General features: G+C 36.7%; 1 protein-coding gene across 1 annotated transcript in view; it reads left to right on the forward strand.

The window, feature by feature from the left end:
* The window catches only part of olf186-M (Ki-ras-induced actin-interacting protein-IP3R-interacting domain olf186-M), a 159,413-nt gene that overhangs the window by 54,910 nt on the left and 83,651 nt on the right, over positions 1-20,852 (forward strand). Inside the window, exons 3-4 of the mRNA XM_090387893.1 lie at positions 6,003-6,087; positions 16,559-16,710. Coding sequence (XP_090244019.1) covers positions 6,003-6,087; positions 16,559-16,710 — 237 coding nt within the window. The remainder of the gene's footprint in view (positions 1-6,002; positions 6,088-16,558; positions 16,711-20,852) is intronic.

The raw sequence follows: 20,852 nt of genomic DNA on the forward strand, positions 1-20,852 counted from the left end.
TTTAAATTAAGTTCAGACTTAGTTAGGATATTGTTTCAGACTATTGATTGTGAAGTTTTCTCTCTAGATTTCACCTTCCAAACAGATAAATAGAATCACATAAATAGAATGTATGGCCAAGCCTAGTATTTCTGAAACCCATACAAGATAATTTTTAAAAGCTTGAAGAGCTTCAAGTCTTTGAAGTGTGTATTCTTAAATCTTGTTACAAGAAATAAACATACCATGCATTCATACATATAAGTTGACCTTTGAAGCATTAAAAATTTGCCTGAAATTTAAAGGTTGACAGAGTATAAAATCTTATTCAATTTGAAGGCATTTTCTTATGGTTAGAAAGACTCAAATTAAAACCACTATATTTACAATTTATTATATATATATAAAATAAATAAATTTATATATATCTGTCTTTCCTCAATTTGAATTTATGCCAATCACCTGAGAGGGCATAAATTCAAATTGAGGAAAGACAGATGTAGGATAGATGTGCGTAAATTTGCCTTTAGCCAGCGGGTAGTTGGTTGGTGGAACAGACTTCCATCCCTTGTTGTGGAAGTTGATAGCCTAAATAAATTTAAGGCTCAGCTTGACAGGTATTATGGAAGGGTGAAGTGGAAGGGTTTTTTTTTTTTTGGCTGATGCTGCATAAGCTTGCTTTCTTGCATCATATGCCTCTACTAATGCTTATATATATATATATAATTTTACGCAAATATACACTGTTTTACATTTTAAACTCCAAGAAATTCTCCATCTTCTTCATTAGATGAAAACAGTTTGTGGAATTCATTGGCAATTATGTTTTTGGGTTTACTTTTCAAAAAAATGTTAATATCCAGTAGCTGACTCACTTCCATATCAGGCTTTGTTTACAGAGAAGCCAATTATCAGTACAGCACTAAACAGACAAGGAATGGCTTAGCTGCATAATCAAAGCTAGCCGACCGGGCTAGCCGAGTGGGTAAAGTACCTGCCCGGCAACCCAAAGGTCGCGGGTTCGATTCCCGCCTCGGGCTTGGATCAAAGTACTGCAAAAACCTTGGGAGGTGCAATATGGCCACAGAAGCCGATGCGCCAACAACTACCAAATCAAAAAAAAAAAAAATAAATAATAATCAAAGCTGCTCATCATACACATATAGCATCAATAAGAGCAATATTGCATTGTCATATGTGCATTTAGATTTTGTTTTGTGCCTGCTACATAAGGGTTTACTGTAGAATTGATTATCTTATCACCCTCTTTAGTTTACTGTGCAGTGTAATAAAATGTCACAAGATAAAACATTTAAAAGAAAGAACAGAAATAATTGGATTAAAAAGTAGACAGTAGTTCTTAATAGAGATTTTACTGAAATTCACCACAATGCACAGCATGGAAGCTGACATTATAAAAGGAGGACCATCTCTTGTGTTGAATATGTGACTAAGCAGGAATTTCAGAATCAAAGACTAGAGCTTGACTTACATGCTTAAATAGACAAGACAAAAATTCACTCTTCAGATTAAGTCATGTCAAAATTGCAATTAATAACTTAATTTTAATTACATTTAATGTGCTCATTAATAAATAATGTTACAAAAATACTATCATAATGTAAAATGATAAGGAAATTATTTAAAAAAAAATACAAAGGCACAATAATTGTTTCTGGGAATTTTTGGTATTTTTCAGAGAAAAGACGAGCAAGCATTGACTTTCTCCCCTTCAGGTACAGAATACTTGTGAATCACACCCTGTTTGTTGAAAAACATGATCAGCATTGTCTTGATCCTAGATTTCTGTAAACAAAATTTCTTGGGCCTTGGTGATAATGTTGAAGTCCACTGCATGCCCTAATGCTTTGTCTCTGGATCACACCGAAACACCCAACACTCATCTCCAGTGACAATACAGTCGAGGGAAATAGGATTATCTTGATAAGTCTGAATAAAGTCTTCACATGATGGCACTCTTCATTGTTTCTGCTCATCCATGAGGCTGTGTAGCACAAATTTTGCACAGGCCTTCCTTTTCTGTAAATATTCATGCAAAATTTAATGAATCTTCTCCTTATTTATATCCAGCTCATCAGCCATTATTCTGTGGGCCAAACTATAATTTCACCACAATTTCCTGAACGTTTGCAGCTGTGTCCTCATTTCGAGAGGTTGACGGATGCCACTTCTTGGGTTATTGTAGACATTCTCATATCCCTCTTTGCTATTCCAACTGCTTATACCATTCAAACATGCTAGTATGACTTAATGTTTCTTCACCATAAACAGTTTTTAACATTTCATACATTTATGTTGCAGATTTATTTTTCCAGTTTAAAGCAAAATTTGATATTCATTTTTTTCTCTGTTCTAAAATCATGACAGAGAACATTAATGCTACTAAAGAAACTGGTTTGTTACTTGCAACCTGTCAGCCTACTGGACAATCTCTGCACAGACCTTCTGTACCACCATCTGTTAGAGGAAGTTCCAACTACAACATACTACTTCCGTTTATTTTCAGACTCTTCGAACGTGGCTGCAGCAGCACCAGTCTGGGAACTTTATTGTCACACCTTGTATACATATAAGTTTTGAACACAATTTGATTAGTGTAGGGCTTTAATGTAATATTCTATAGCTAACTTTGTATTTCAGAAACTTTCTGAAGTATGCTTGATTAAAGGAACATTTTATGGTCCATATATGCTATTTTATAGTCCATTATACTATGCACTGTTTATAAGATCAGTATTAAGGTAAGTTTCATTTCAAGACACAGAATACCCAGTAGATTGGAAGCACTTTTTTTTTTTTTTCTCATATTTTTTTCTATATGACCAGGGCTGGCTCTACTCACAGGACAAACTAGGCAATCGCCTTCAAATTCTGAAAAAACCTAATGAAATTACTTAATATGAATAAAAATACAAAAACTTATTTCAATGAAGAGAGAAAAAGGAATATTTGGGACTGATGACAGTCATTAAGAAAAACCTTTGTTGAAGAAGAATATTTTATTAAAATGTTTCACTCTTACACGAGCTTATCTAAACTTGCCAGGAGCACACATTTAATGCTCACCTGGGGCACCAAACATCCTTGCACCAACCACCATGTATACAACTATTACAAAACTAGTTTTGAAATGAGCAGTGCATCTTTCAGCATTCACAAAAGAGTAGAATACAGGAAATCATTAATTATTCACCCCAGGAGCTCACATCTGGTGAGTATGCACTTGGCACACCCAGGGTCCTGAGCTGGATATCATCATTCTTCTCTTTCTTGGTGATTCCCTTTTAGTCCTCTCTCACAGGGTAACTCAATTTTTTTTTTTGGCTGGTGCAGCATAAGCCTCAGGCTTCCTTGCACCATATGGCTAATAATAATAATTTGCAATTTTATTGGAGAGGAGGGGAAAATTAGGTTAGTGAATAATCATTGATAACACGAGAAGTATTAATAGCACTGACATTGCAGAATTCTGCTTGGTTATTTGACATGCCATTTTCTAAACATAATAGTGATTATGAACAATAAACTTCCATAATTTGGATTTATATAAAATAGTTTATTTAGCTACTTGGACTTTTGCAGTAGTTTGATTTTGGCTTTGACTTTTGTGATAGTCCTGAATTCTTGCATTTACTCTCTTTTATTGCAAATTAGGTAGGAAAGAAATAAAACCTTTTCTTGTACTGAATAGAGAATTATAAAAAATAAAAAAAAAGAAAAGGCATGTGTACCCTGTATGCATGAAAAATGTTTTTTTTATTTTATATGAAAACATCTTTGATAAAAATCAAATCTATTTAGCTTTTTAAAATCGAACAGCTAGAATTGAAGTTATGAGCGATATGATGTTTTATGCTCACACCCACTATTACTCTACTGAATCGTTAGTGACTGAGTTGGCTTCATTTAGGGAGTGACGTCATTTCTGTCTCACATTTTTGTTACCAATCAGTTTTACTTCAGTCCAAAAAATTTAGTAGGTGCCACCAAAGGTGTTTTCACATCAAAAATGACATTCGTTATTTACAATACAAATATACACGCCCTTCATTCATTACTACTTGGCCACTTATGATATCAAGTATTTGTCTGTTCTCTGTACATTGTAAACTTACAATGCTGATTCTGGCCACATCTTTTAAAGTAAGTTAAGAAAAAAGATGGAAAAGTAGTTTCATTTTATATAAATGACCTTAAACTTGTTATATTGCTATTAGTCTTGCAAAAAAAAAAAAGTATATTTCTAATAAATTAGGTAATAGTAAAAAAGATTTATGGCATTTGTGGTGTTTCAATGCCTTTAGAGAAATTATGTGAGAAATGTAATGCACTTGGGGACCCTCTTATGCCCACATTACAGACAAGAATGTTATCCATGAGTTGAATAAGTTACTAATATTAACAGTGCTTAGACACAGTTTTGATAACTGTTTCATGTCTCTTGTCAGGTGACAGTAGCTTTGATTAGTGAATATATTAGCAGTACTAGTAGTGACAAATGATGCAAGAAAGAAAGCTTATACAGCATCGGCCACCACTAGTACCGAATCTAATGAGCAGTCAAGTCGGGTATAGGAGAAAAATTTCTAATCGAATGCATAATAAAAGTTATATAGCTTTAACTTCTAATGCTAGGTCACATTTGCCTTACACAGTGCAGTAATTAAAGCTGCATGGTTATATTTCTACATAGAAATTGAGATTTTTATATATTCCTGTGTTGAATTTACATTTTCAGTGATAAATATATAAATTTCCATTTATTCTCAATATGGCCGAGGCCAGAAGAATTTGTATTTATTGTGACTGCATCAATTTTGAATTAATTATTAAGAGCATCCAGATCTTTGTACCAGTTTAAAATGGACCATGCACTTAGCAACGTGTGGGCCCAAACCCACAGCTTCCTTACTTATGGCTATGTATGCTAACCACTGGATTATAGCCAGCCCCAATGGTAGGCAAAAAAGCTTGAGGTGATGCCATTATCCACAAGTCCATGTGCACATAAGCCTAAGTCTTGATGGTCAGTTTGTGGCTGCTAGTACTGGAACTACCACATCATCCTCAAAGACTGAAATTGAATGCAGAGATGCTTATAATTTTCAAATTATATCAGCACTTATTTTTAACCGGACATTATTTTTTCATATAACCTAAGTATCTTTTTCTAAAACTCAGTCCTGTCTGCTGCTCCTATGCTCATCTTTAACATCATAACACTTGCATTTCTAATGATATCTTTACTTTATAACCCAACTTCTAACTTTGCTTGGCAAAAAGCAGATCATAAATATTGCTTCTAGAAGAAATGAAATAAGTAAGTTTTTTCTTTTTTGCTCTCAGTATTACTTTCTTCTAAATACCTGTTGACTCTAAAAATCACAAATCTGCCCTACAATTGAACTTCATTCAGAAAAGGAATCGAGTGAATTAATGGTCTCACCTACAAATTTACTCCATTCCCTATCACACAGACATTCAGTGCCATTTTTTATTCCACGGGAATTTCTTAATCCATTGTGGGTTAACATCTATAATTCCACTGTGTAACCATTGGAATTATAGATGGTAATGTTTAACCCTCATACCAGTCCAAACACACACATCAACATCCATTCACAGTTCAACTTTGAATTTCCAAACTATCTTTTCCTGTTTATCCCCTTTCACTTCTGTTCTTTGGAACAACCTTCCTTACATGTATTTCCTGAAAATTACAGTTTATATAAATTCAACTCCAATATCAACAAGTGCCCTCTGTCTTCTCAGCCCACACAGAGAACTTCTTCCAGTGCCTTTTGCATTTTGCATCACTAAAAAAAATAAATAAATAAAAACTAACACAGGGTTCACTAAACTTTTAAACAGTTAAATATTAACTACCACTGATTTTGAAAAATGTTTTAGAGCCTAGAGAAACATGAGGAACTTACTGTTATTTTCATCAATTTTACCTATTTATGTGTTTTGTATTTTTATTATTATTTATTTATTTTTAGCACGTGTTAGTACTCCACCCCCAAAATCTCCTGTATCTGTACAGGATTGGATAAATTCAATAGAATTGGATGAAGATGTTGACAGGTAAGTAGATCTGAGAATATCTTAATACATTAATAGTTTTTCAAAACCTTGAATAAAATAACTTCATAACATAATAAGTTGACTAAATAAGTATAACCATAATTTATATAATTGGATACTATTGATACTGGGTATTTCCCGACCATTATATTGTTGACTATGAGAAACAGGATGTGTGGTATTTGTGTATATGGTATCAAATTAATAGTAATTTTATTTAGCTGATAGGTTATTTATGCTTTTTATGTATTGGATTCTTTGATTATAGTGCACCAGTGCATGTTGTATGCTAATTCCATAATTTTTTTATCTTGAAAATAATGGAAAAGCACACGTAGGAACTAAATGGAAGCAATGGCATCTTTGAAATTCTTTCCTATTAAATATGGTAGCACAGTACTCTCTCTCCCTCCCCACACAAACATTCAGTTTCTGTTGTCTTTTTTTTTTTTTACAGATCTTTTCTGTAGGTACTGTTCTTACAGAATAATTCAATAGTACCTCTTTTTTCCAACCCAGTCTGGCTGTCTAGCACCCATTTACAGTTTAAATTCAGTCTCCTCTACACTTGCATTATGAGACGTCCCTATCTTAGATAACCCAGTTCATGTTGTGGATGAATTGAATAGGTACTTTGCATCGGTCTTTACTGATGAAAGACCTTTCTTGCTGAGAAGAGGCTGTATGAGTGAGGCTGAGTCATATGCAATTAGTGATGTCATAATTACAGATTGTTTATTAGAAAAACTTTTGAGTATAACTGCTCTAGGAATTGATGTCATATACCCAGTAGTCTTGAGGGAGACCACCAGGAAGTGTATTGAACAATTGAGGTTAATTATGAGGTATATTTGGACTCTGAGGAGATTCTTTTGGATTAGAGAAGTGTCAATGTATTGCCAATACATAAATGCAGTTCTAAGAGTGAAGTTGGTAACTACAGATCAGTTTTTCCAGTAGGAAAAACCTTAGAGAGGCAGTGATTAAGAGTGCAATCAAAGGATGTTTAGATAGTTATAACATTCTGAAGGGACCACAACATGGCTTTGTTAAGGGATAATCATGTTTAACTAACTTGTAGGCTATTTTGACACAGTTACTTTTGAGCTGGATTTAGGGAACAATTTCAACATAGTTTATTTGGATTTTAGCAAAGCATTTGACTCTATCCCTTCTAAGCAGTTACTGTATAAGCTTGAATAGCTTGGGATTATTGGAAAAATTCTGAGACCAATTGCTGGGTGATTGCAGGGCAGAAGAGGGTTGTGATTAATGGATATTAATCACAACAATCAGAAGTGAGGACCCTAAAGGACCACTGTTGTTTCTCATTTTCATAAATGACATCAATGAAGGGATAGAAGACATGTCATAATTTGCAGATGATGAGTGTCAAGCAGTGTCCTTCAGGATGACTTTAACAGACTTCAAAGAACAGAGAAGTCAGAGAAGTTCCGGCTATGTTTTAATGCTACTAAATGCAAAGTCTTACACTTGGGGAATGGAAATCCTCAAATAAATTATACAATTGATGGGTTTGAATTAAAAACAGTGGAGAAGGAAAGGGATCTGAGAGTTACAATACGGGCAGATATGAAGTTTTCTGAACAGCCAGGAAAGCCCGTGGTATCGATTTATTGAACTTTATCCTGTAGCAATAGGGAGGTCATAATCCCAATGTATAAGGCAATTGTAAGACCACATTTCAAATACTGTGTTCAAGTATGAAGACCTTATCTGAAAAAAGACATTGAGCTTCTTGAAAGGATCCAAAGATGGGCAACTCGAATGGTGAGATCGGCAGAAGGATGACTGTATGAGGAAAGATTCTGATTATATGGGCTACAGAGCTTGGCGAGTAGGCACCGCAGAGGTGACCTGATTGAGGTTTATAAGGCTCTGAGAGGGATTAGTAAAATGAATGGTGGAATTCTCACTGTTATAAAGAATTCCTGAACTAGGGGCCATAAATTCAAACTGCAGGAGTTGAGGTTTAGATTAGATTAGATTGTAGGAAGTTTCCTTTTAGCGAGTGAGCCTTTGATTGTTGGAACAAGTTTCCCTCATGGGTATTTGAAGTTGGAAGTTTGAATAAATTCAAAGGTTAACTGGATAGTGAGCAGGGAAGCATATAATTTGTATTTTCCTGTGTGTGTGTGTGTGTGTGTGTGTGTGTGTGTGTGTGTGTGTGTGTGTGTGTGTGTGTGTGTGTGTGTGTGTGTGTTCCCCCCCCCCCTGTTGCAGCAAAAGCCTGAGACTTCCTTACTATATGGTGAATACTATCTCTTTATTACAGCAGAAGTAAATAGTTATGGGATTATGCAAGAAAAATCTCATACTTTGAGACATAACACAGAATACTGTAATTTTAAAACTTAATTGCTGAACAGTTTGTATTTTTATGAATTAATGCAGTTTAATATTGACTTCTTCAAATGTGAAGATGATATTCAAGCCCTGTCCATGCCCAAGTCATCATTTCAGAAGTCGTTTTGTTTGTTATATGGTTTTTAGGAGCATTAGCAAGTAAGGCCATATTGCTCCAGGGATTAGCATTAGCATTAGTAGAGGCATTTGATGCAAGAAAGCAAGCTTATGCAGCATCAGCCAAAAAAAAAAAAAACCACTCCCACTTCACCCCTCTGTTCGTTCAAAATACCTGTCCAGCTGAGCCTTAAACTTATTTAGGCTATCAACTTCCACGACAAGGGATGGAAGTCTGTTCCACCAACCAACCACTCGCTGGCTAAAGGCAAATTTCCGCACGTCTATCCTACATCTGTCTTTCCTCAATTTAAATTTATGCCCTCTCAGGTGATTATTCTGAGCGAGAGGAAGAATCCCATCAGCATTGAGCATGCTCAAACCATTCAATGCTTTATACACCTCAATCAGATCACCTCGCTGGTGCCTAGTCTCCAGACACTGTAATTTGCAAATTTTAAGCCTTTCTTCGTAAGAGCACCGCTTTGTTCCATTCACTAATCTTGTTGCCCTTCTCTCTACTCGTTCCAGCAGCTCTACATCCTTCTTGAAATGAGGCCTCCAGGCCTGAATACAGTACTCTAGGTGTGGCCTGACCATTGCCTTATACAAGGGAATAATCACCTCCTTATCCCTGCTAGAAAAATTCCTATATATCATTGACAATACACCATGAGCTACTCTTGCAACCCGTCTGCACTGCTCAGAGAACTTCATATCTGCCTGCACAACCACCCCCAGGTCCCTTTCATTCTCTACCACTGTCAGTGTAATACCACAGAGTTGATACGTTGCTCTGGGGTTGCTGTTTCCCATGTGTAGTACTTTACATTTGTCAATGTTAAACTTCATTTGCTACCTCTCAGCCCATCTGCTCAACCTTTCCAGATCCTGTTGCAGCAGCATAGTGTCAGTAGTGTCCTTGACAACCCTGCCTACCTTTGTATCGTCTGCAAACTTGGACATTAAGCTTGATATACCATCATCAATATCATTTATGAATACAGAAAACAATAATGGACCCAACACTGAGCCCTGAGGGATTCCACTAATAACATTAGTACACGATGAGCAGTGTCCATTGATTACCACTCTCTGTCTTCTCCCCCTCAGCCACCCCTTTACCCACAGCAGCAATTTGCCTCCAATGTTACACTGCTCCAGTTTGTGCAGCAGTCTTCCATGTGCAACAGTATCAAAAGCCTTTCTAAGATCCAAGTATATAATATCAAAGTTATTCCCTGCATCCAGTTCCTTTGTGACTGCATCATAGTATCCAATCAAATTGGTCAGGCAAGACTTCCCCTTAACAAAACCATGCTGTGTCCGAGCTATAACTGAAGTCTTGTCTAAATGATCCTGCAGTGCTTCTTTAACTAGTGCCTCCATTAATTTTCCTGGAACAGAAGTTAAGCTCACAGGTCTATAATTGCTTGTGTCAGCTTTTGATCCTCCTTTGTGAATTGGGGTCACATTTGCACATCTCCAGTCTATGGGTACCTCCCCTGAGTCCAAGGAAGCTCTCATAATTATGGCTAAGGGTTTGCTTACTTCCTTTGCTGCCTCCTTTAATATAACTGGATAGATCCCATCCACCCCAGGTGCCTTTCTTGTGTTTATCTTCAACAATTTCTCCTCCACTTTACTCTCAGTTATTACAAGATCCTCTAGCTTACTGCTAGAGTTGAATACACCTCTGGCTTTCCCCTCGCTAAATAACTCCTCATGTGTGAATGTCGATGCAAAATATTCATTTAGTTTGTTAGCTACCTGAGCAGGATCATCAACAGTTGACCCATCGATATCAAGTGGACCAATCTGATTCATCCCCTTCCTTCTAGAGTTTACATAAGTAAAGAACTCTTTGCTGTTTTTCTTTGCATCCCTTGCCAAAGATTTCTCGTAATCTGCCTTCGCCTGCCTAACCTCCTTTGTAACTTGGTTACAGATCAACTTGTATCTATCATAGGCTTCTGTGTCATGTGTTAATTTGTATGCATCCCATGCATGTTTCTTCTCTGCCATATGCCTCATCAGTTCATCTGACATCCATTTAGGCCTAAACCTTGAACAATATTTCTTAGTTGGTATGTAAAGTCTAGTAGCTTCCAAGATAAGTTCTTTGAATGCTTCCCATTTTGCATTTACTGTTGGTAACATCATCAGTTGGTCCCACTGTATAGAATTTATATACTGTCTCAGTCCACCGTAGTCGCCTTTACAAAAGCAATAACCCTTCCCTTTACCCCTAATGGTAGTTACCTCTTTGAGTAAATCCCACTTCAGCACACTGTGATCACTGCCACCTAGTGGTTCATTTATCTGCAGATTCTTAATGCATGAAGAATCACTGCTGATAATCAAATCAAGAGTATTCCTCCCTCTAGTTGCCTCCCGAACATGCTGATGTAGAAAACAATCATCCAATAAATCCACAAAAGCCTTGCTATTGTGTGAGTGACCAGCCCACAAATTCCAGTCAATATCTGGGAAATTAAAATCTCCCATTATAAGACTCTCTGTTTTACTGGCCCACTCTATTTCCCTGTACAGTTTCTTATTATACTCATCAGAGTCATTAGGCCTATAGCACACTCCTACTCTCATTTGATCTCCCAATGCTTATGTCACACCAAACTGACTCGACACTGCACTGTCCAGCGAAGTCCACTGGCTTCACTTCCTTGGATTTTATGTATTTCTTAACTAATAGCATAACCCCTCCTCCCTTCCTATCCAGTCTATCTTTTCTGTAGACGTTGTACTCCCCGAATTCCAGTTCTGCATTCCTTATATCTGTGTGACACCAAGTCTCTGATATCCCAACAATATCTGCCTTTGATGTTTTGAGCAATACCTCAAATTCATCAAATTTATTTACTAAACTCCTAGCATTGGTGTACACGCAAGTATACATGCACCTATTTCTATTCTTAGCTACCCTAACACAACCCATGTGTTTACTTGTACTGCAATGACTCCCAGCAGTCTCTGAAATATCCTGAATCTTGTTTTTCAGCCTTCTGCTCATTCCAATAGAAGCAGTGCAAGAATCTCTTTCACCTCTGCCAGTGGCTACTGTTAATCTATTTGTCTTTGTATCCCCCCAAGCTAGTGGCGCCTCCGTAGCCAGGTGGGAAGGAGCAGCAGTGCGTAGCACACGCTTCTTGATTAGACCGGGGTTCGAGCCCGTCACCACCAAATACGGAGGATGCGGAAAGGTCAAGGAATGACCACCGCATATCCCAGAGCAATATAGCCTTAGTTGCTAATGCTCCTAAAAACCAAAATAACAACAACAACAACCCCAAGCTAGCAGTTTTCCGACCCACCTGACACTGCCTCGATAGCATCAGCAAATATTCTTGCACCCTTTCTATTTAAGTGTATCCCATCCCTGTAGAAGCAATCCCTCCTGTTAACAAGTACAGTCCAGGCTGAAAAAAATTCTACCCCTTGAGCCTTGCACAATCTTTCCAGGGCCGAACTGATCGACAAGGCTCTCATCATATACTCCCTCCTATCGTATCTGGGCAGAATTGCAGACACTTTCAAATTCAACCCTATTTCACGGCTTTTTTTCAACAGTGACCTGTACTTGTTAAGCAATTCTGCCGGTCTCCTACTCTTGATATCGTTAGTGCCCACGTGTACAACTATATCACCTTTTGTGCCCTTAAAAAATGATATCTGCTCTACAACGTCATCAACCTTTGCCCCTGCAGGGATATGTGGTGTTCATTCCCTGACCTTTCTGCATCCTCCGTATTTGGTGGTCACTGGATCGAACCCTTTCTAATCAAGAAGCATGTGCTATGCACTGCTGCTCCTGCCCACCTCACTACGGAGGTGCCTGTCATTGTTTCAGAAGTCATTAATATTAGCTTTGTGGTGCAAAGAAGAGCCAGGTTTTTGCTGCACTGGCCAAAATAAAAAAAAAAAAAAAAAAAGTAATACAATAAACTACCAATGTGACTCCCTCCTTGCATAGATACCCATTGAATTTCAGCATTGAATCGAATCATCTTTGAATTTCTCCAAACTGTCAGCCTCAACTACCTATGGAGGTAACTTATACCAGAAATTAATTTCTGGTATAAGCAGCTCATTGGAATTTTGAATTTATGGCGTCTAGTTCTGGTATGATTTATAATTCTGAAAATTTCAAATTCATGCATTTTACCACCCTTCTGAGAGCTTTATAGACCTTAGCCAGGACAGATACTGCTAATGGAGTTACTTACCAAGTTAACCCACATATTCAGTCTTTCCTCCTATGGACACCATTTTGTCAATCTTATTAGTCACATTGCCCCTCTTTGGATCTTTTCAAGAAGCTGTATTTTTTATTTTTTTTTAGGTACAAGTCTGCTTACAGTGGAAATTTTTGGGGGTTATTCCTTCTCCCCTTTCTTCCTCTACTCTGTAATTATACCCCACCAGATGTATAAGTTATTTTGGAGTTGGCTATTGCCCAAGAGTTCAGACTGTATTTTCTTGTATTAAAACATAGCTGCCACTTTTATAACCATCTCTGAAGCCTATTTCAGTTATCCTGAAGAAATTCTTTTTGGTACCGATCATTAACTGCTCTCCTTATCTTGACAACATCTGCAAACTTTGAAATCACGTCCTGTATCCCATCATCAGTGTCATTTAAGGAAATCAGAAACACCACTGGTTCCAGTACTTCTTCTAGTACTCCAGTATTTCTTAAGTTTCTCCCACTTCTTACATTAACCCAATTTGAAGAGTAACCATTAATCACAACTGTCTCCTGCCCTGCAGCCACTCTGTTACCCATCTGTGGATGCTACTTGTTATACCAATGTGTTACAGCTTAGCTTAAACATATAACCTCTCATTCAGGACTGAGTCAAATATTTTGCCAAAATCCAAATAAACAAAACAATGTTGAAATTATTTCCTACATCCAGCTCATGAGTGACTGTTCATAATATCTAATCAGGTTAGTTATGACTTACGACTAATGTCACTACGACTCAATACTCATTACGACTAATGTCACTTAATTTGATACATAAATCTTTGTAATGATTTAATAAATCGTCAACTGACCATTTTTTTATAATTCAGAAATATTATAAAATATTTTAAATATTTCAACATGTTCTTTCATATTTCTAAAAATGAAAGATAGACACTCAAAATGGACAAAATTTTCTCATTAATTTAGGGAATGTGAACAATGCATTCCCTAAATTAATGAGAAAATTGTGTCCATTTTGAGAGAAAAAATAATTTTGAAATTTTGTTGTGGATCCCGAATAGCTTTCTCTCTACTTTCATAATCAAAATGATGTATTTTCAATCTTTTCTTTACAGTGCTTACTTCTGAAAAACGAAGCATCAGTGCCAATGATAGTAGCCATATTATTAGCCGAATTGAGAATTTTTTGGAATGGTTTCTCTGCTCTATATTCTTTAAAATATTTCCTGATTTCCCATTGGTAGGGGTGTAAGGCAAGGATGTTCCATGACCCCATACTATTTAATTCATATGCAGAAGCTTTGATGAAAGAGTTCAAAGAAGAGCAGAAAGGAGGTGTAAAAGTAGGAGGGGGGAGAAGATAAAGACATTATTATCATATTGATTGCTAATAATGAGGAAGAATTACAGAACTCCTTGGACATTTTGGACAGCACAATAAAGGAGTACAATAGGAAGATTAACAGCAATAGGACCATGGTAATGTTAATTTCAAGGTGGCCAGGAAGAATAAATCAATATAACATTAGATGGAATAATATTAGAACAGGTGGACAGATACAGATACTTGAGAAGCATAATGGTAAAAATATGGAAAAAATGAAAACAAGAATTGCAGTAGGCAAAGAGGCATTTAGTAATAGAAAAGAATTGTTGAGAAGAAATTTCAAAAAGGAATTAAGAAAGCAAATGGTGAAAACATTAATATAGACTGTTGTACTATATGACTCAGAGGCGTGGACACTGGGAAAGAGGAGATTAGACAACTAGAAGCTTTCGAGATGTGGGTGAAATGGGTGGACAGAGTGAGTAATAAGATTTTGAGGAAATTAGAAGAGAGAACGTTAGTAAAAGAACCAAGAAGATAAAATAACTTTATAGGATATGTTTTGAGAAGAGAAAGCATGTTGAGGAAAATGATCAAGGAGTAGATGTGTGGGAAGAGAACTGTTGGAAGAAGGAGAATCGGAATGTGGATTGGATGGTAAGAGGAAATTATGCAGGAATTAAAAGGCTAGCACAAGAAAGAGAAGCATGGCGTCAATAGAGCCCTGAACCTGCCTGAGGGCAGAGAATTTGAAGAAAAAAATTTTGTAACTGCAAAATATAAATGTGAAACACAGATCCAGATAATAAGCAAATTAACGTGTTGGCAATTTCATGTACTGTATTTATTTCGAATGAATTATTTGCCTGCCGTGTTGAATACTAGTAAACAATGGAAATCGCGCTGGTCATCTGACTGGTTAAAACCAATCAATGACTAGCATGACTTCTAGGTATGAGGGACAGGTGGTTAGATAGGTTTTAATTTTAAGAGTTGCAGAATGTTAATCCCTATGGCTCTTAATTCATGCTTATCAGCAACACCAATTGTCTCAATTGCCTGAAGGCCAGAGGTGCGAACAATGCATTCCCAGTAAGGTCACTGTTAATCCATTAGATATATGGAAATTTTCTTTGTTCTACAGAAACTATTTTAAAGGTAATTACCAAAGCAAATTTAAAAAGAAAAATCACTAAAATAGAAAATTTATTTATAAAGAAGTTCATTAAACAGAGGTCAGACTTTTGTCTTTTTTTTTTTTTGATGCCCTCCTGAACTGCCATCCGTAAGCGATGCTTACCTTGCCTATCCACTTGCGGTGGCCCTGCACAGCAGCAACTTTCCCTTAATACCATACTGCTCCAATTGTATAGTAGTCTTCATGTGCAACAGTATCAAAAGCTTTCCTAAAATTCAAGTATATGATATTATTTTTTGCATCCAGTTCCTTCATGACCACATCATGGTATCCAATCAAATTGGTCAGACAAGACTTCCCCTTAACAAACCCATGCTGTCTGAACTATAACTACAGTCTTGTCTAGATGATCCTGCTGAGCTTCTTTAACCAATGACTCCATTATTTTTCCCAGAGCAGAAGTTAAACTAACACTTATTCTCTATGTGCAATGTCTTTTATGCATTTCTAAAAGGAAAAGTTCACTGGGATTAAATGAGAACTTCTTAGGCTTACTCTTTGCATCCACCAAAATTGGAAAATTATACACCAAATGTCAAAATGTGTTGGTTTTTTTCGTTTAAGAGAATATTAAGATTTTTAGTATGTTCAAGACCTCTGCTGTTAACTGCCTTTTCCACAAAGAAGAGAGAGGTAAAATTTGCACACACCATCCACCATAGATTTATTAGATATATGTTCAGTTGAGGTATGAGGACTTTCAAACTCCAAAATTGTTCAGTTGTGGCAGTATGCTCTGCCATAGGTGTGGAAAGTAGTTCCAACCACATTATTTTGCCATACATGTTAAAAGGTTAAGTTATAGGGTTAACTCATTTTAGAATTTTTTTTTACAGGCAGAATTTGATGAAAAAGTATGTGCTGAAAGTCTGAGTTATGCATGACATTGTGGACATTGTCTGTGATGTTTCTGCAAATCAACTTCACTGATTCACCAAAATCTTGAAGTGTTTTGCTAACTTCAAAGCAACTTTTAAAAATTGTAATGTTATTATGTTGTCTGTATAAATCAATATTAATTTCTAAAACAATGAGTTCTTTTTTTGGATACCTTGTGTTCACACTTCTACATGCATAATGCTAATTTTGATCTCATTGTTTTTAGCTTTCTCTTACTTTTTTGAGTTATATATTTTATCCTAACAAGATGTAAAAATAAGTGTTTATTTACATATTTCTATACCCAATATTAATTTTGGAAATTATAAAAGAATTATTATTTGTTGCATAGTGCTTTTATCAGAACAGATGATCCTGCCATACAGCCATCTGAACAGATAACACTCAGCGTTGACAGTGGATTTCAGAGTACATTATATGGGAGCCATTGTGATTCACTTCATGATACATCAGCTGAAGACAACCTAACTTTAGGAGCTGAAGGTAAATAATTTTTCTTCAGTTTAAAAAAAATTAATTTTATAAATTAAACATCATTATCACCATTTTCAATCCACTGCAGGATGAAGGCCTCTCCAGCAACTTTCCAGTTCCTTCTGTTTTGTGCAATGGCCATCCATTTACTACCCACAAACTCCTGAATTTCATCTGTCCATCTCCATTATTGTCTTCCAGGTTTTCTCTTAGCTCCTCTTGGGTACCATTCTGTTATTTTCTTAGTCCATCTGTCATGCCTTCGAGCTATGTGTCCTGCCCAAGACCATTTTAGTTCTTTGTTTTTGATAAGAATGTCCTTTACTTGAGTTTGCTGCCTGATCTATGTGTTTCTCTTCTTATCTAACAGTCTGATTCCCAATATAATTCGTTCCATTGTTCGCTGTGTAGTTCTCAGCTTCTCTTCCATTCTTTTGGTGAGTGCCCAAGTTTCACTTCCATAAGTCATGGTGGGGAGTATACATTGGTTCATTATTTTACGTTTCAGACAAATTGGGATATTGCTCCTCAGTATGTGACTATATTTCCTGAATGCTACCCATCCAAAATTTAATCTTCTCTTGACTTCCAGCCATTTATCATTATTACAGCTAATGACTTGTCCCAGATAAGTATGACTCCACCTTTTCAATTACTGTTCCTTCTGTCATTATATCCCTTTCTGTGGCATACGTGTTTATCATTACTTTTGTTTTAGCCATATTCAACTTTAGTCCAAAATCCTTACTAACTCTGAATAACTGATTAAGATTTTCCTCTAATTCTTTGGGATCGTGGCTTATGGCCACAATGTCATCTGCAAATCGTAAATGGTTTAGGTACTCTCCATTCACATTGACTCCTTTCTGCGACCAGTCTAATCTTCTGAAAGCTTCCTCAAGGGCATCAGTAAACAACTTTGGAATATTGTGTCTCCTTGTCAAACTCCTTTCTCAATTTTAAATTTACTACTGTCTTTGTCTAGTCTAATAAAGGAGGTATCATTCTCAACGCATGTTCCCACGTCTGGGGTGGTGCCCCCAAAACCTCTCTCAGGCTTCTTGATTCCATTCAGAAGAGGGCAGTAGTTTAGGTTGATTAATGATTCATCTCTAACAGAGTCTCTCCACTCGCTGTCTCATAGACGTACTGTTTCTGCTGCATGCCTCTTCCACAGATACTTCCATGGGCACTGTTCTTCTGAATTGGCTTATATAATTCCCGCTCTCTCCTTCAAAACAGTCCGAACACGTGCTGCCACCAGCCAACATTCATTTACTGTCCAACTTCAAACTCACAGAACCAACTCTTCATCTTCCTTGTTTATACATTCAATGCTGTTTTCTGGAACAACCTTCCTTCATACGTATTTCCTGAAAATTACAGTCTACGAAAGTTAAGTCCAATGCCAACAAATATCTTCTTTTGTCAACTCCAACCCAAGCACGGTACTAAGTACTGTAGGTTCTAATACCTCATGTTTGGGGTTTACATAAAAAAATTTCTTCAAAATCATAATATATGGGGTATCGATGCAGTGTTTTTCCAGTGCCTGAAACATTGTCTTATGCTGTATGGAGTCAAATGCTTTTTCATAATCCACAAATGCCAGGCATAATAGTGTTTTATATTCATTTGCTTTCTCCATTAGCTTGATATTACATGAAGGTGATCCATAGTTGAGAATTCTATCCTAAAGCCAGCTTGCTCTTTCTGTTGATTCTCATCAAGTATTCTTTCTAATCTGTTAGCAATGACCCTTGTGAACAACTTGTAGATGTGGGATAACAAGCTAATTGGTCTATAATTTTCGATTTCTGATTTATCTCCTTTCTTATGCAGCAAAACTATGATTGCATTATTCCACTCCTTAGGCGTCACACCTTTTCTAATGCATTTTGTGAAGAATCTTGCCAGTTTTTGTGTCAAGTCTCTTCCTCCCAATTTTAACAAATCTACAGTAACTTCATCTTCCCCCGGCCCTTTCTGATTCTTCATTTTCTTTAACGCATGTTCTACCTCATTAGGAAAGATATCAAGTATGTTGTATGTGTTACTAATTTACGATCTATCATTCTCTTGCTCCTTGTATAACTCTTTATAGTAGTCTGCTGCTATTTGAATTATGCCTTCTCTGCTATTTATAAGTACACTATCGCTATTCTTTTGTTTCTGTATCATTTGTCTTTCTGTATTAGTGCTCATGGCTGCTGATTTAAATCCTTTGTTTTCCCTTAATGCTTATTCTACTTTTCTTGTGTTAAATTTTCTTATGTCGTCTCTGAGTCTATTTCTAATGGCTTTGCATAACTCAGTATACTCAATTTTCTCCCTGTCAGTGTTTTTCTTGCTCTTTATTTGTCATTTTCGGTTCATCATGACAAGTGTTTCTTGACTGTTTTTTTTTTTTTTTTTTTTCTTCTTTGGATTTCTTTTTACCTATAGGTTTCTTTGGCTTTATCACTTTCAAAAAGTTGTAGTATTCCTTGTTTTTGGTCCTAAGGACTCTGCAGAAACTCAAATTTGTTCTTAAGTTCCAGTACCTACTGCTTTTTCTCCTCTTCTGTTATCTCAAAGATCTTTGTATTATTTACTCAAGTCAGTTTTTTCCTTTCTTTTCTTACATCTATCTCAAGTGTGCATCTTACCATTCTGTGATCACTTCCAACATTTACCATGTTCAGGACAATAACATCATTCATGATATATGTTCAGTTAGTGAGGATGAAATCGATTTCATTAGTTGTTAATCCATTTGGGATCTTCCATGTCCACTTTCTGTTCACCCTTTTCTTGAAAAAAGTGTTCATCACTGACATTCCTCGAGATTCTGCAAATTCCACACGTCTTCCACCTCTTTCATTTCTTTCACCAATTCCAAAATTTCCTATAGTTCCCCTTTCTGTGCTGTTTTGTCTCTTTCCAACCTTAGCATTGAAGTCCCCCATAATTTTAGCATTAGTAGAGGCATGTGATGCAAGAAAGCAAGCTTATGCAGCAACAGCCAAAAAAAAAAAAAAAAAAAAAAAAAACTTCCACTTTACCCCTCTGTTTGTTCGAAAAACCTGTCCAGCTAAGCCTTAAATTTATTTAGGCTATCAACTTCCACAACAAGGGATGGAAGTCTGTTCCACCGGCCAACTACCTGCTGGCTAAAGGCAAATTTCTGCACATCTATCCTACATCTGTCTTTCCTCAATTTGAATTTATGCCCTCTCAGGTGATTATTCTGAGCAAGAGGCAAAATGCCATCAGCATTGAGCATGCTCAAACCATTCAAGGCTTTATACACCTCTATCAGATCACCACACCGGTGCCTAGTCTCCAGGCACTGTAATTTGCAAAACTTAAGCCTTTCTTCGTAAGAGCCTTTGTTCTATTCACTAATCTTGTTGCCCTTCTCTGTACTCATTCCAGCAGCTCTACATCCTTCTTAAAATGAAGCCTCCAGACCTGTATATAGTACTCAAGGTGTGGCCTGACCATTGCCTTATACAAGGGAATAATCACCTCCTTATCCCTGCTAGAAAAATTCCTGTATATCATTGATAAGACACCACGAGCTACCCTTGCAGCCCGTCTGCACTGCTCAGAGAACTTCATATCTGCCTGCACAATTACCCCCATGTCCTTTTCATTCTCTACCACTGTCAGTGTAGTACCACAGAGTTGGTACGCTGCTCTGGGGTTGCTGTTTCCCATATGTAGTACTTTACATTTTTCAATGTTAAACTTCATTTGCCACCTCTCAGCCCATCTGCTCAACCTTTCCAGATCCTGTTGCAGCAGCATAGCGTCAGTAGTGTCCTTAACAACCCTGCCAACCTTTGTATCGTCTGCAAACTTGGACCTTAAGCTTGATATACAATCATCAATCTTGATATACCATCATCATCAAGATCCAAGTATATAATATCAAAGTTATTCCCTGCATTCAGTTCTTTTGTGACTGCATCATAGTATCCAATCAAATTGGTCAGGCAAGACTTCCCCTTAACAAAACCATGCTGTATCCTAGTTATAACTGAAGTCTTGCCTAGATGGTCCTGCAGTGCTTCTTTAACCAGTGCCTCCATTAATTTTCCTGGAACAGAAGTTAAACTCACAGGTCTATAATTACTTGTGTCAGCCTTTGATCCTCCTTTGTGAAT

This window comes from Mastigoproctus giganteus, chromosome 13 (assembly GCF_048544385.1).
Source record: "Mastigoproctus giganteus isolate SK-2022 chromosome 13, ASM4854438v1, whole genome shotgun sequence".
Classification (NCBI taxonomy): Eukaryota; Metazoa; Arthropoda; class Arachnida; order Uropygi; family Thelyphonidae; genus Mastigoproctus; species Mastigoproctus giganteus.